Source organism: Cyclospora cayetanensis, unplaced genomic scaffold (assembly GCF_002999335.1).
Source record: "Cyclospora cayetanensis isolate NF1_C8 unplaced genomic scaffold, CcayRef3 CcayRef3_contig_2, whole genome shotgun sequence".
In the NCBI taxonomy this organism is placed as follows: domain Eukaryota; phylum Apicomplexa; class Conoidasida; order Eucoccidiorida; family Eimeriidae; genus Cyclospora; species Cyclospora cayetanensis.
This window is the reverse complement of record NW_020312147.1, coordinates 413,964-429,826: the sequence shown is the minus strand read 5'-3', so window position 1 is coordinate 429,826 and position 15,863 is coordinate 413,964. Positions and strand designations below refer to the sequence as shown.

Genomic DNA, 15,863 nt, shown 5'->3' with positions numbered 1-15,863 from the left:
GTTCGCTGCATCATCATCCGATCAGGTAGTGGTGCAGCAGCAGGTTTATTTTAAACAGTGATCGCTTTCGGGACCGCTGGTACGCCATTCCTGCTGTTGTTACTGCTGCTGCTCCTGCACCAGCAAGGTGGAGGTGGTTAGTGTGGCTTTCACAGTTTCCATGGTGAAGTTGCTGCTAATCTAACAGTAAAGATAGTGATGCTGGTGTGTTCCCTGGAGTAATAGCAGCTCAAGAGACTCAGGCCTATAAAAACATGCAAACTTCCTTACTGGCCGATGCCTTTTGTATATATGAGGCATTCAGACAAACAGAGAAACACTGCTTTGCCATTAGCTCGGTACCTGTTTAACGAATAATAGGGCTGCTGGTAGATAGTGGCTTTGGTATATAATTTAGAGTCTTACATGCAAGGATCTGCACGTGTGTATGCCTCCCCCCAAAATAGATGGGGGCTGATACATGTACCACTAGACATGGGCTCCAAGGGGTAGGGAGACCATACACGACTTGGAAATTGGGGGGCTGATATCAAATTGTGAATCTTAGGCTGGTTGTATTGGAAGGAGGATTGTCAAAGTGACTAGTTGGCTTAATTGTGATTTTGTCTTCGTAAACTTCCTGTCTATGTAGATGCGATATTGACATGTACTGATGAGTCCAGACACGTTTGCTAATATCGGGACTGCTATGACAGACAGCTGAATATAGTCTTGCCTGTCTTTCTGGTCTGAATAGCGGAATCAGTGGCCACGTTTGTACAGAAGGGCAAGTGGCCTCGGGGGAAGGCGAGGAGGTTGGGGCAAAAGAAGCACGATTTAGCGCACTTTTGGAGGAATGAGTTATTTAGACTTGATGGGATATATGCTTAAGCATATCCTCAGGGATTTATGGCTTGAATTCAAACGTGCTTTCAGGCCCACTTTGGGAAATTTCAGGATTCCGCGTACATAAATATTCCCACCAGTGTGGATATATGATTCAGGTTTGAAATGTACGCCTCAGTGTGCATGCCTATGACTTTGAGGTGCACAAACTATAAATACCCTCAGAGAATGTAGACAGTGAAGAATTCTGACCTAGGGAATGCAGTTTTGGGAATGCTGGCTCTGCGTGCAGCTGTGAGCCGCTGAGGCTCGAAAATCAACTATTCATTGTCTAGACATCGAGTGAATCTACGATCAAAAAATATTATTTTTGCTTGATCACCCATAAATATATATATCGATCTGATCAAGTGGAAAGCTCGAGTGTTTTCGTGGAAGACGGGCCAAACAATAAAATATCTTGGCTCGATACTTGGAACGGCTAAGCGTACCCTTGGTGACCTTGGCAGCAATTATCCAGTATTTCCGTTCTGTTCAGTTTTCATCATTATTTGCCGCTTTTGGCCGCTTTTGTTCGTGATAAGGCAAAACATTTCCACTTTCTCGAGGAAATGGTAGAAAAATTGAAAGTGACCCTGGGGTGCACGGGGGCCGTGGGGCAAGTGATGGCTGGCTCCACAAGCGTATCCGTCTCTTCCTTCGTATTGAATTACTAGGTATATCCTTGTGATCTGTGTATTCATAGATATTAAATATGCTAGTTGGAGCTGTTTGAAGGTTCAAAAAAAATTTGGAGGTACTACTGCATTCCCGCTGGTAATATGCGTGTCGTGGAGGAGTGGCAGAAGGGCAGCCCCACCTGGATCGGCATTGCAACAGTTTATCACTAAATGGCCCCAGGAGCTAGGTCAGCTTATTTTTTAGCCTATGACCTGCTACGATTCTTTGTGAAATGCAAACTCAGTAACTTTTTCCCCGCTGGGGCGCACTACCGGGAAAGCACATACAAATGCCCTTAGAAGCCTGTGTAATTCCGCTAATATTTTCCACTCGTATCTATTTATCACCTATGATTTAGGAGTTGATATCGAGGCGCGCATTCTTCAACATGGAATACTCCCTAGGCTGCTGGACTGTGCCTTACAGCTCCTGCATTGCACCCCAAAACCCCACTCTATCAGGAGATATCAGCTGTATGTACCGTGCGATTGGTGGACACCTCCTCCAACCATCATCTGAAAACTCCTCTAGAGAGCTTTACAGCGGGGCTAAGGAGACACTTCCCTTTTCCATGGGTGATCATTGCCTCGTCCCCTCTAACTGTACCAAGGAAGCACCAGCACAGAGCTCGGAGGTTTCCCCTATGTACTCACTCGGAGAGTCCACTAAAACCTCTCCAGAGTTTCTTTCAGAACATCTCTGTTGCGTGATTTGTGGGAAACCGGCAAGCCAGAGCAAATTGAGTAACGAACAATTGGGTATTGAGAGGCAGTCTGTTCTGGGGGACACCCCTTCTCTTCCTTCATTTTTAGTTGGTGAGTATTTTTGTTGTGCTTTCTGCCTCGCGTCTCTTTTGGCACGTGTGCCGTCCCCGCTTTTGTTTCTCTCGCTCTATTTCGAGGTCGCTAATGAAAGCCCCATAAAGGACAAGTAAATTCCGGTGCTGCTGTTGCAGGCTACGCAAGAGGCAATAGTGGCAGAGGCTGGGAGTGGTCGGTGCCTGTATCAGGAAGTGCTTCTTCTTGGGATTCCATATATCATCAGCCAAGTCTATTGGAGCAGCCGCAACAACGGCCGCAGCAAGACGAGGCCCCACCCACGTTCGCATTTTGTCATCCTGAAGATGAAAATTCTCCAATGGAAAAAGTGGAGCTACATCTAAATTCCTCCAGGGAGGCGATTCATTATAGCCTTCCCTTTGTAGCTACTTCTCAGGCTAGTACAGTATTTACGTGCCCTAGAGCTCATGTAGCAAATGAAGGAGCAGGGGCGGTAAAAGAGCGCTCTGTCAACCAAGAGGCACATCATGACGGCCTCCCGCTGCAGCTCATTGCCAGCACCGAGATTGGGTGCTCTTGCCGCAATACTGACAAGCCTACATGGCTGACTCCTAAAATGGACCCAAGTGGTGTTACATCTGTTCTCAACAGCAGCAGTTCCCGCACTTTAGGTGCAGTAGAGCAAGCAGTAGCGTCTACCACGCCAGAGGCAGCAATCCTTAGTTTGGAGGCCTCTGGAGGCCCCAACCAAAGGTCTACAAGCACACCTGACCTAGGAACAAGGAAAGAATCAGGTGTAGGGACGCCCTAGAGTCATAGCCTGCTGCATAAAATTGGACAACATTTTGCGTAGACCAAAATGGCAATTCGTTTTGCATGGAAAGCAAAGGAGCAATTAAATAAGAAACTCATCTTTTCCTGAGGTGTATCTGCAGCACGCGCCAGCAGAAAGAAAAGTGATATCCCCTTGTTTCTTCGCCGCCAAGCCCCTGGAGAAAGTCCAAAGTAGCACTGCCAGTGGCAGCAGCAGTACCATCGACAGTAGCGATTTCAATCGCTTTCGTAGAGGTTCCCCCGGCAGCATCATTTGTATTACCAAAAGCAGTAGGCAAGAGTGCGACACATGCATTAGCAGCGAGGAAAAGACACTGAACTTGTTAACAAACCGCAACACAAATTGCAGCACGAGGAGGGGCTGCAGCAGCTGCTGCAGCAGCAACCGGTCCGAGGGGCCTTCGACCATTGGCGGTACTCAGTTAAGGCACTATGAAGTTGTGCGATCTCCTGTTGGTATGTCTACTGGCCAGTCCCTGATGGCTAACAGTACCAAGGCTGGTGACCTACAAACCCTAAACTTTCGTACTCCGTTACGTCTATAACAGTAACCCCTGTACTTTGTAAGCTCAAGCAGAAGGTCTATACATTCAGTGTTGCTGGTATTCTTCGTTTGTGCAGAAAGCTCCATGTTAAGTGAAGGTCCTTTGCACGAAAGTGAAGCTGCATTTGGTCGGCCAAACCCTAAAACGTGAACTCTAGACTGCAAAAGCGTAGCGGTGACTTTCTCTTCGCTAATTTAAACAGCCAGCTAACGTGATTCTATTTAATAGATCGATACACTTGGGCTTGGTACTAGGGCTTAGGACTTGTGTGTTTCAGTTGACTATGCGGAGATTGTCCGAGGTATAACTGAGAGTCTTGCGTTTTCTCTTCGGGGACTGAAAGCCAGCGAGAGGCAAACCAAAAACCCTATTTCCTAAATAAAGTGCATGTAGTACTACTGATTCGATGTTCAAAGTGCAAATTAGGGATGCGTAAGGCGTCTCCCCGAATCCAACCAAACTATATTTAATCCTACGAAATGTCTGATGCAGCGTCTTGCATGCAGGGCTTTGAAATAGGGCTTGAGGGGAGATACATAGTGTTAAAGTTTAGGTCTGGGGTCTCCGTTGTCCTGTTCGGTTCAGCTACTTCAAGAGTAATGAGCAGTCATTGGCGTTACTGCAAAAGAGCACTTGCAGCGACAAAGTTGCTCCTCGCCAAAACTCTTCCTCCTCAGGTTCTAAGTCCTCAGACATAAGACTGAGCAATAGTGGCTACTCGAAAACAGCGGGGGAAACAGTTGGTTTGCTCGGAGCCAGTGCTTCCATCCCTACAAAGGCTAGACAACAGTTCGGGATGCAGCGCAATGACGAGAAAGGCAGATGCGTCCCTAAGGTACTAACATCTTGGATTGTCGGTGCGAGAGTCAATATATGGAATGTATATTCCCAGGCTGAGGACTTGGGGCTTGTCCCCAGGTACGACGACACCCGTACCCTGAACAGCCCAGTTGTTTAGGCTCTTGCCTGCAGGAAGAAAGTGATTTAGGGCCCCACATCCTTGTAGAGGACCTGGAGTTGATGGAGGGAGCAGCAGAGACCTTATGCTGCCTCCTTGCGAAGTACCGAGGGTCTTCGCAAGCGCCACTCTGGAGGACCCTCCAGCTAACCTCGACTTCGCTCCACAGGCCCATGTTGGCAAGCAAAACCTCACAGACAGGTACATTTTAGCCCTGAAGCACTGCGTATGAAGCCTTCGGACGATTGACATTGGGCGTCACAGGAAAAGACATATTACGTCTGCTGTTCAAACCACCTCAGTAGCCGCGCGAACAGGGGAAGCAGCCAATTCAGTAGCATTGGCAGAAGCATCATCAGGAGTCGCACTCATGCTATCAGGCACTACTCTTGTATTTTGGCTCTGAGAATAGGCCCCGCGGTGGGTTGTGGGACCCGCCGCGTCTATGCTGCTACACCATGCAGAAAACTTCCAGCGGCAAGAGCCGGAAGACGAAGATCCCGCAGCAGCAAACGGAGGCTATCGGCCACTAAAGGGCCTCCTCTGGAACTTCCAGGTAATACTTCGAGATTCGTTTGCACGACTTTAGGCCAACCACGCTCACCACGAACGCTTGAGTTAAGTGCCGTCCTTGGGCAATAATGCGTGAGTGTTCGCGGCTAACCTATCTTCTAATGCTTTCTGGGCTGTTCGTCCCAAAAGCCTATATCCTCACTCCTTTCCGTTATTCACAGCAGGCATCCTGCCCAAGCATTCAGAGGCAGCCAATGAAGAACAATTGTCTTACCATGCTCGAAGGACCAGCGAGAGCAAAGATGGACCCGACATTAAGTCTCGTGGTTTTGATGCTACCCCTAGGCAACTGGGGAGCCCTTGTTGTCTTTGGGTTGCTTCTGATAGCGAAAAGCCCCTTTATAGCCACTACTCCAAGGTGCCACGGCTCTGGCCTCGTCCTTTAAAACATGGAGCAGCCACTAGTCGGTTGCAACGGCAAAAAAAGCTCCGCTCGTTTTCAGCAGGAGGGGGATCCCTTACTTCCCAAAGCAGCTGCTGCTGGAAGGCCTCTCTCCAGATGCACAGATGCAATTCCCATAAGGTTCCTGAGCTGCTCAGCAGGACTTGCGAGCGAATACACCCCTCCGCTCAGCATCGAAAGCGGCGAACACCTACTAAGATGGCACAGCATACAGTGCAGGAACATCAGAAGAGGCACCAGCAACAATGCAGGCAACAGCAGCTGCAAGAAGCAGACATTGGCACTTCACAGCGGAGACTAAAAGAGGAGGGTGCCTTCCAGTGCTCGAGTACCCAGGTGCCCTCTCATTCTGACCCTCAAAGAGCAACTGACGCCGCCAGCATCAGGGGCTATAATACAAGCAGCAGCAGCTCCACGGCACCTGCTACCGTTAAATCCATGAGCACAACCAGTAGACAGTCTTCTTGTGGTTCGTCGGCATCCGGCCGGAGCTTGGGAGCCCACGAATGTCCTAAAGAACAGTATAAAAGTGCCTCTGACCCCACTGATGGCCGCTCTTCGGGGGCCTGGGTGTTGCCTGTGGGCCACGGAAAAGGGCCTTGTGACAAACCTCTTGACTTGGCGGGGGCCCTCCACAAGGGCCCTTTCAAAGATCCATTTATCAGCAGCAACTGGGACAATAGCACAAGCTCCGTGAAGACACTACAAAAGGATGTTGGCAAGATTTGCCAGTGGGAGCCCTCTAGGGCCTGCGTCCGGTCTGCTTCAATAGGATTCCCAGACTACAGAGAAGGCGAAATCGTGTCCCTGCCGCTTAAACCCTTTCTCAGTGAACCAAATGAGGTGATCCAAGTGGAGGGTTCTGTGTTCTCTCGTAGTCAATGCAGCAGCAGTAGCAATCCATTAGACTCTTCGGCAGCTCTCCAACCGACAGAATGGTCCTCAGGCCAGGCAGCGGCATCCCAGGTAGACACCAACCAACAGCATGCCCAAACAAGCAAGCTTCGAGCAGCACCGTTCAAACACGGGGCACTGGCTCATTCTCAACCTATCGATGGCCCAATTCTTCACAGACTGAAGAACGTGGGTACCTTGGGGGCTTTGCCGACTTGTAATGCACTGAAAACCACTGAACACCATCTTGGAGGCCCCAAGAGAGCCTCTGTAAAGCTGCAGGAACCCTCCCAGCAAGGAGCGCTACCACGCATTTCTCGCCCTTCACATACCGAACAAGTTCCCGTCAAGAGCCCCTCGTACGGTCGTCAGTCTGGGCTTAAGAAAGAGACACCGGATGGACCTCCAGAAATGCGGTCACTGCAGGCTGTCGCCGAAAGGAAGCAGCAGCAGCACAGGGAAGAAAGAGAAAGAGGCTTCCTGCAGGGGCTCTCATGTGGCTCAACAGGAAATTTCCCCATCTCCGAGGCCTACTCCCCACAGGCCACCAAGTGGCTTCTCAGGGCCCCCCACCATTTGATAATAGAAGGAACATCAAAAAGAAATTCTAGGGGTGCTGGACACGGACAGCCCCAAATGTTTGAGTCATGCAGCAACAGCACCAACAGCGCGAGAATCACATCGGAGAGGATCGCCGGGTCCACATATAGCTGGGTTGAGTCCGCAGGGGGCTCCACTGTTACCAGCAACGTTGGAGCAGTGCAGCATGCTCTTCAGTGGGGCCTTCAGCTCGGTAGGTTGGTTGCATCGCACAGCTGGGTGTTTGCCTTTCCCCGATCCGAAATTGTCACCTATGTCATGCCAATCGATCAGTGGTAAGTGCCACCTTCAGTTTGCTTAACCCATCGCTGTGCTGACGCTTTTGCGATTCTGTTGCTGCTCTTTCTCTACCAAAAAGTGCGGTCGTTATTGCGTTTTATCTATTTTCTGCTACTGCTGTGTATCGTGCTGTCTCTTCCCTCTTTCATCGCTCCTTCCGGCTCTCTGCCCCTCCAGTGATGCTCTCGCTTCACTCTCCATGCCTCTCTCTGCCATGGACCGCCTCTGGACTGCGGAATTCTCCCTTGCTGCTGTTACTCCTAGTGTGTCTAGAACGGATGCTACCACAAGTGCAGATGCTGCTGCAGGCCCACGTCAGCTATACAAGGTATTGAAGGCGTTTCGCCTAGAATGGAGAGCGACCCGGCGTTTCGTGCTGGCACTAGAACCAAGGGGAGAGGTTCGAGTGCTAGGAGGGGGTAAAGGGCATCACCAGGGGGCTCCCAAAGAACACGGTGCATCAGAAAACGAAGCACAGAAGAGGGAGAGCGCAGGCAGATGGGCACTGGGAGCGATCTACGGGCTCCGAGAAGGGCAGTTTGAAGTGGTAATCTGTTTCATATGCTCCTCCTGCTAATCCTTTTGTTATCGTTGCTGCATTTGGAGCCGCTAGCGTTTACCGGGGGCAAATGCGGCTTTGGTTGGCGTGTACACATATGCTCCTTGACCTGCTGTTTTCGACAAATGCGCCTTAATTTACTCGGTTTATGGCCTGTGCTGTTGTTCCTCAGCGGTGCAGGAGGCGAGCTTCCCCCCCTGTGCTAGTGCCTGCGCTTATATCCGCCTACCTATCCTATAATCCCCTCTCTGTTTCTTTCAGTGTCATTCCTGCGGCAGGGGCTGCAGCTGCCGCCGCTGCCGCTTCAGGGGCTTCTCCTGCCGCAGCTGCAGTGGCCGCTGCTGATGCTGCGGTGGCGGAAGGCTTTGACGCCGTCCTCCTCACGCACTGGCGGGCAGGAGTCCCCCAAAACATCAACCCCGCAAGGATTTAGAGTCTTACACTATTTACTAATTTTACGTATACAGGCATCTGAAAGCACTACAGCTGCAGATACAACAAACTCTTGCTAACCTGCTCAGTAGCCACTTAATTATTTAGGGGTACTGTGTCGAGCTTGGGATTTGGACCGCATCCTCACGCCACACAGGGTTTATTTTCCTCTTAAGCCCCCCCCAAAATAGCCCTTTATTAACAGGAGATTCCATTTTGAGCTGGGAACCGAAGCAGCCGGGACTCTCGAAGAGCTGTTGCATTTCGGGCGAGTTACTCGTCGTAGGGGCCCTCGATAGGGGGCCCCGATATGCCGAAAGCCTACACAATTAAACCATCACGGAAAGAGCCAGGGATCTTTTCGAGATATTTCTGCGTTCTATTATCGATTCACTGCTTTTTAATCGCCTATGATCAGTTTTTCCTTTGACTACCTCCTATACACCAGAGGGCACACGCCCCCTGTTGGGGGCCCCCAGCACTGTGTAGGGTAAGTGGTAAGGGTTTTCAGGTAGCGTTTTCAGAAGGGCCCAAAAACCCTCAAGCAGGGGGCCCTCCCTCAGTGTACCATGACCTTGGAATCCGTAAGAAGGGCCGCTTGCTCATTCTAAACTGGTGTACCGGAAATTAGCCTGACGACCAAGAGAAACACTAATCAGAGGACAGTGCTGCCGCCTATGGTATGGTGAAAGAAGGCCAAAAGAAACACAAAATCAAGGATTAATACAGTCAGGGGTGAGAACGAGCGCAGGAAGCGAGGACGAGGGAAATGTTCCTATCGGTGTTCTCCATTACGCGATCAGCGGCCTTGAGCGTCCCCCCAGCCCGGGGACCTCCACCACCCAAAAAGAAGGCGACGCCACAACAAAAGAAAACAACACAGTAGGCTAAGCCAGCGGTTTTTAATTGGAAAGCGTACACATTTCGTAGTCTTTCTTTCAGCCCTATCAATTAAGCATCTCCAACTGATTTCCGCTTTGTTTGCAGGGTGGGGGATGTCCCCTTGCACCTGCGCCGCTATCGCCCTCATTTACCCGAGTCGCTTGTTGCTGAGACGACGGCGTTCCTGAAGAGCAGCAGCAAGCTTCGCTGCCTTTTAGACCTTATCTTCTCACCCAGGGAAGGCGATGAACAGGAGGCTGAGAGGAAGAGCCTCCAAGAAAGACTAGAGGAGTATCACCTTCTAAGACAGGTACTTAACGCTATTTACAGTGGAGTTTCCACCGATACACTCGAAAACAAACTAATAAAGCAGATTGCTCTCTACTAGCAAATCGAGCAGGCAGCAAACTAAAGTGGGATACACATGGGCCATTCGCTTCACGAGACGCAATCATAAGCCTCTAAATGGCAAGCCGACACTTAGTTTAGGGGAGCATCTATCACTATTTGAGTGCTAGGCCAGGGTCTCAATACGTGGGGCACGTATGACGGCAGTTGTTGATTCCTTGCCCAAGGCTTTCTGGTGCATTCTTTTTCTTTCCACAGCGTCACGACGCGCCGTTTGTGCTAAGGGAGGCGGCAGCGGCAGCTTCTGCGTTTCGTGCTCTAGGGTCACTTCCTGCTGATCTGCATGCAGAGGCTATTCAGAGCAGCTCCTGCTCCGCCTGTCGTGCTGGTATGGCTGCTACACCAGCAACAACCGCTCCGATTGCCGAGGCGAATGCGGCACAGCAATGGTTGCAGCAAAAAGCGGCAGCACGAGGCGCCGGGCAAGAAAGAGCGCCAGCGGCAGCTTCTTCAGCGGAGGAAATAGAAGACGAGAATGAAAAAGCAGAGGATTGGGATGCCTACAGGCATCAGGAGTTTCCAGAGGCACTAGCCTTTCACCAGATGTACAGGCAACAATTAATGGAAGGCCTCACTGCCACAGAAAAGCACAAACTCCAGGTGTTTCAGAACCTCATACATCTGAGGTTCCCTCATGCTGATTTGAAGAAGCGGCAGCCGGAGCTGTTCTGGATCTCAGAGAGGCACGCCATTGGGAGGCAGAAAGAACAAGCGCTAAAGAAGAAAAAGAAGTAGAACGCAAAATATTCTAAGGGAGAAGGTGCTTCATGATATATTCATAAGAGGATAAGGGAGCACATCCTGTACTTTTAGTTTGCCCCCGCCCAGCCTCCATTGACAGGAAAGAAGCAGGCTTCTGGAAGCCCCTCGCCTTTCCCACATCTACGAGAACTCTAGAGCAGCCCATGATTGCCCTTATACGCCTCAGTGTTGCTGGCTGCCAAGTGGGGTTCAGAGCCGTCTGCTCAGAAGATTGTCCAGACGCATAGATGAATACCCTTTGCCTCTTATTCTTTCTTTCTCTTCGTCGGACTCATCACTTGAATTATCGGACTGCGCCATTTCCCCTTCTCTCCGCAGCACGCCAAAGCGTTCTAAGCCAAACACACACACGCACAGACACAGACACAGACGTGAATCAAAGCACGCCTAGGGTTGAGTTTTGCGATATACATGAGCCAAACCATAAAAGCAGGAGCTTGAGAACATCGAGCTCCTCCTGGGGGATTGCTAAAGACTCTTACTCTGATGCTCTACAGTACACAAGTCCAATTTGTGTTTAAGAACGTGCATGCAATAAGGGTTCAGGGTGGCGCCGTTAAAGGCTTGTCTGACTCAGGGCTCGTTCAATGGTATTCTTGTTGATGTCTTTGCCTCCCCATTCATCCACTCCAACGATTTGCTTTTTACAGGTTCCTCCAAAATATAGAAGAACAGTCGGAAGCCTACTGTTGGGGTAGTCAGGCACGACATCGGTGCTTATCGCCTTCATGAACTTCACTTCTTTGTAGTTTGCCGCCAAAGTTGCCAAACAACGATTGATCAGCACGCAAGGGGAAGCACTTTCCTGGTACAGGTGCAATACCACCCAGGTCCCGCAATTTTGTTGCTCCAGTTGCTCATGCTGACTAGAGGAACCTGCTGATTCTGATGTTTCTTGGGCATCCGGGTCGACTGCGGATGCTTTTGTCACCTCGGTCAGAAAGTCGTCCTTCCCTAGGTGTAATAGCTCGCCAAACCTACAAGCACGCGCAGTAATGATGGTTCTGTGCTAAGCAGCCGGGGCTGTTACTTTTTCAGAGGAAGGGTGCATTTAGATTTTAAAAGGAGTGCAAGAAGACATCTCCCAGGCACCCAGCAATATGTTACTGCGGATGAGAATGTAGTTGCAGGTTCTCCTTATACTTTGCTGTTTGTACCTGTTTCTTCGCTGCTGCCTCTTCATCTCTTCTATCCGTTTGTTTCTGTATTTTGTGAGTGTATCTTCGTCTAATTCATCTTCAAGGGCATCTAGCTGATCCAGTGTTTTGCCTTCAAGTGTATCTACCTCCTCGAGGGCATTGACGAGTTCCTTGGTTTTCTGATCTTCTGTCTCTCTAGGAGGTTTGGGAGGAAGATTGCCGTATTTACGCTGGAGCTGGTCCCATTCTGTCTCAATTTGGTCTGGGTTAGTCGTAGACATATTCGAGAAAATAAAAATTTATCACAGACTGCTGTCAGCTGTTGCTATATACCCCAACTCTCGGTTGCACTACAACACACGCGAACCTTATGTCCTCGTCAAAAAAACATATTCTGTAAAGGCAAAAAAACAAGATATAGAAACAAAAGGAATCAAAACAAGGCCATGAACAACAGTTGGCAGCCGTCAAAAAGGGGCTTCGCAAGGGGCCCCCAAGGAAACCGACAGGTCCTAGCGCCAAAGCATTACTTCCAAACCCCAAAACAGAGGCCTCGGCTTATCTCAGTTAATTTGCGTATATTTATTTGTATTCTGGAACCTTCCTGGTCTAGTTCACACCGGGTAACACCAAGATCATCCCATGCATTTAAAACACAAAGGCGTATACTGCGAGCTTTAAACGTGTGCTTAATGGGTGGTCTGTTTTGCTGAGGCGGGCGTCCGATTGACCCCGCAAAATGCATCGAATTTGTCTTCGTTCCGCCTCACGCTCCACATGGATTACTTGGGCCCCCTCGAGCATAGGGGGCCTCCCGGGGGGGCCCCCTCAACGAGCCTCTCTCTTTTCGCGGCCTTCGCAGCTGCAGCAGGAGCGGCAGCGGACTGCACTCTCTGGCCTACTGGATACCATACGTGAGCGCTTAGGTAGGCCTTCCAAAAAGTTGGGCGCCCTCAGAAAAGCACCGCAGAGGAAAGGGACACAACTGGCGAATGCAGGGATGAACACGTTTTCGGAAAACTGGCTCCAGTGCCCCCGAGGAGAGGCATCACAAAGTAGTGTGGCTATTCAGCAACACTTGATGAAGATTTACAGGAACCCAACGCCCGATGAACTAAGGAAAGCTAAGAAGAACCAAACAACGAAACCTGTCGTAAGAAACTCCAAACCTGAGTTCTCATTTGGTGGGGGCCCTAAGTCTTCCTCTGATCCGTGTAACTCGCCCCAAAGCCTAAATCCTAAATCATCGGCGAATGCATTACACTCATTGGCGAAGTGCAAGAACAGCCACCCAAAGGCTTGTGCATCCACGAACGTTAAACGGTGCATTTTTAGGTGTGGCTACTTTGTATGCAGTTTTTTCGGAAGCTTCACCCGGAAGAGTTTCATGACTACCAGCTGGAAAGTCGGGTGCTCCTAAGTGATAAAACGCTGTGCTTTATCAGCCCGAGGCAGTCTGCCGAAAGAGAGCTCCCCCTGCAAAAGCACATGCGAGCACCCCTTCAGGAAGCCATATACAGAGTTTTCTCGTAAGGCTTATAGCTCAGAAATTATAGCATCGGGTCCATCAATATTTTCCTTCTGACTTTTTACCAGCAGAGGCGCGAAGTGCGTCTAGTGGGATGCATGGCAAAGAGTTTGGATTGTATTTTGCATTCAGGCGACACCAGGAGTATCCGCAGATTGCTTGGCAGATGATTCACATCATCCTCGAACGCGTGGAGAATGAGCAATTGAACAGGAGTTCGTGAACTCCCAATTCATATGCGATTTCAGAACTCTTTTGTACTTTCATTTAGGGGCATCGCACTGCTGCTGCTGATTTTCCCTATCGCCACCCTAGGGGAGGTCTTCCTGCAATAGCAGGCCAACGGGCTGCTCCTGCTGCCGTCGCTGTCGCGGGGGCAGACTGGCGCCTCATTCCATGAGCACCGTTTAAGCGTGCGCTTGCGTACAGCATTTGCAATTCCCAAGGGATTCAATGGATCGTTTTACGTGTACATCCTTCATCTTTGGCTGCTCCATTGCCGCTTGATGCAGAGCAGTAAAGGGAAGAAGAGTGCGTTCTTTGAAAACCCGCTGCTGGCGCTCGCACCGTCCGCAGCCGGCAGCAATAGCAGCCGTAGCTGTAATGGCAACATTGTACAGAAGCTTCTCTTCTCTTTGCTTCCGGAAAAAGTAACCCCAGCGTCTCCAGAGCAAGTCAAGGAGGCGCTCTTGCGCCGAGTGTATTTCCGTCGGATGATGCACTTTGCGAACGGCAGCCATGATGTGAATATTTTCCAACTCACTGGGGATCTGAAGGCCCTGCCACCTTCTCCTAAAACCCCGTCTGGCCCTCACACTCACCAAGCCACAAGGGGGGGCAAGGGAAGTTTTCCTTCGGAAGACTCTATCCAGGAACCTGGAGAAAGTTCAAGGGACAGGCGGATACCTCCAGAGATCCCTGAGGGATTGGCCTTGGCAGTGCGGGTCGCGGCATTGAGAGCTGAAGTGTCTGGGGAACTGCTTAATGATTTTGTGTTTAAGCAAACATGGGAAGTTTTGAAGGACTGGCTGAAACTGAAAAAGGTAAGGGGCGACAAAAAGTCAGGAAAAGTGTTTAAAGGGGAGGACACAGGGAGGATGGCATTGCAAGGAAGTAGTGCAGGGCAGAGAGGGGTGATCTTGAACCGAGGCCTGGTTATCAAGATGCATTTGCTTGCTTGTTTCGGGATATCTCCGAAAGCTTTTGCATCCTTGTTGAGCTATGCATATAGGGAATTTTCCTCACTCGGGAAAAAGCATGTAACTCAGCTAGTATGCTCGCGGTTGCCTATATTTCTTCATTTGTACTTCTTACGTGAACACGTGTCTATTTGTTCTACAGTATCCATATCTTCAAGTATCATCAGCGTGACATTCCCATGGTGTCGCAGGTGTTTGAGTCTTCCCAGACTGAAGAAGCCTCCTTCGCAAATCTGGGTGCACAAAATTCGAGCTATTGTCCGTTGCTCTAGTTCGCTAACTTTTTGCGATTTTCTTTGTCGCGCTTCTCAGGTCGGAGAGTTCCAGTTCCAAGCGGAACTTAAGAACTGTCAAGCATATGCCTTCGGGGTACGAACATTCCAAAACCATGGGTATAGTAATGCGACGACCTCAAGGCCAAGCCGTGCACGGGTCTGCTTTTATTCGCGCTTTCAGTTGATTTTATTTGCTGGGTAGGTTTTGAATATGGCCCTCTTTATGGGTGGGAGTGTTTTATTCCTGTATATATGCGTGCAGCTGATGGTCTCGCTGGATCAGGCAATGACGGAGGGCGAAATCTGTCCTGCGAGAATCAAGGAGGCCCTTTGGGGGTGAGCTTTGGCGTTGTGGCCTCTCCAGCATCATCAATATGCTTGCATATCTAGGCATGCGCCAGTGCATGCACGCAGAATTTTTCATTTGCAAGTGGTCCCTTTGCTTCTGGTCTCTAAAACCGTGTCTCTGCTGTCTTTTCTGAGTCCTGCAATTTCCTCTTTGACTCTACTAAGTGAACGCACTTTATTATTCAAAATATTTATCGCTGTGGCTCAGGAATGTTTACGGAGGCGCGATTCCTTATGGAGACCCGGCTCTGTCTCTTCTAACAAAATATGTTTTAAGGCAGCTCACGCATGTCATGCAGATCGCAGATGACCATTTTTTTCAGGCAAAGTTCAGCTGGTGTGTTCTACAGAGAGAAACATATAGCGAGTTACTGAACTGAGAGGCTAGGGGTAACGGGTTGGATGACGTAGCAAGTGTAATTGTGCCTTCGTATTATTTGTGGTGGGTGGGTTCGATTCTAGATTGACTGTTAAGCTTATCAATTCCATACTTCATTGGTAGATCCGCCTCTTTTGTTGGATGCCCTCTGTGATTGTCTACATCCTCCGGTCTGGGTCTCCCGTAGTGTCTCTCTGACTTTTATATCCCCCACGCCTGCCTTGTTCTCTCGTTCTTGCCAAGGACTCCAAAGCATTTACCTTGCTTCTTCTATGTATTTATAGCTCCGTGCTCACATAAAACAAGGCAAAAACAGAACATTCGTTCCGATTTGTGTCTTCTCTGTTGTGCTTCCACCTTCTATCTTTCCTCAGGGCCGACTTCCCGCTGTCTCCGAACTTCCTTGCTCCTCCTTTGCTACCCCCGCTCTCCCTTCCTGTCTCCTATGGAGGATACAGTCCAGAGAGATCTCCCTCAGACAGCCTTGCAGAACCCGGGATCCTCCGTTCAAAACTAATCTCCACATAACCTAAAATTCAGGG

General features: G+C 49.8%; 3 protein-coding genes across 3 annotated transcripts; 2 read left to right on the top strand and 1 right to left on the bottom strand.

The window, feature by feature from the left end:
• The first annotated feature begins 7,624 nt into the window (after positions 1–7,624).
• Positions 7,625–10,426, top strand: LOC34618839. Its single transcript, XM_026337658.1, has 2 exons — positions 7,625–7,957; positions 9,890–10,426. The coding sequence occupies exons 1-2, from the start codon at positions 7,625–7,627 to the stop codon at positions 10,424–10,426; spliced, it is 870 nt and encodes a 289-aa protein (XP_026193443.1).
• Positions 10,427–10,642: 216 nt separating this feature from the next.
• Positions 10,643–11,873, bottom strand: LOC34618838 (phosducin-like protein 3). The gene is made up of 3 exons (XM_022732154.1): positions 11,611–11,873; positions 11,027–11,430; positions 10,643–10,785 (listed from the first exon to the last, which is right to left on the bottom strand). Exons 1-3 carry the CDS (start codon positions 11,871–11,873, stop codon positions 10,643–10,645), a joined length of 810 nt encoding a protein of 269 aa, XP_022587039.1.
• Positions 11,874–12,592: 719 nt separating this feature from the next.
• LOC34618837 lies at positions 12,593–15,849 on the top strand. Its single transcript, XM_022732153.2, has 8 exons — positions 12,593–12,745; positions 12,949–13,121; positions 13,253–13,335; positions 13,550–14,163; positions 14,632–14,688; positions 14,857–14,930; positions 15,151–15,279; positions 15,696–15,849. Exons 1-8 carry the CDS (start codon positions 12,593–12,595, stop codon positions 15,847–15,849), a joined length of 1,437 nt encoding a protein of 478 aa, XP_022587038.2.
• Positions 15,850–15,863: the final 14 nt, after the last annotated feature.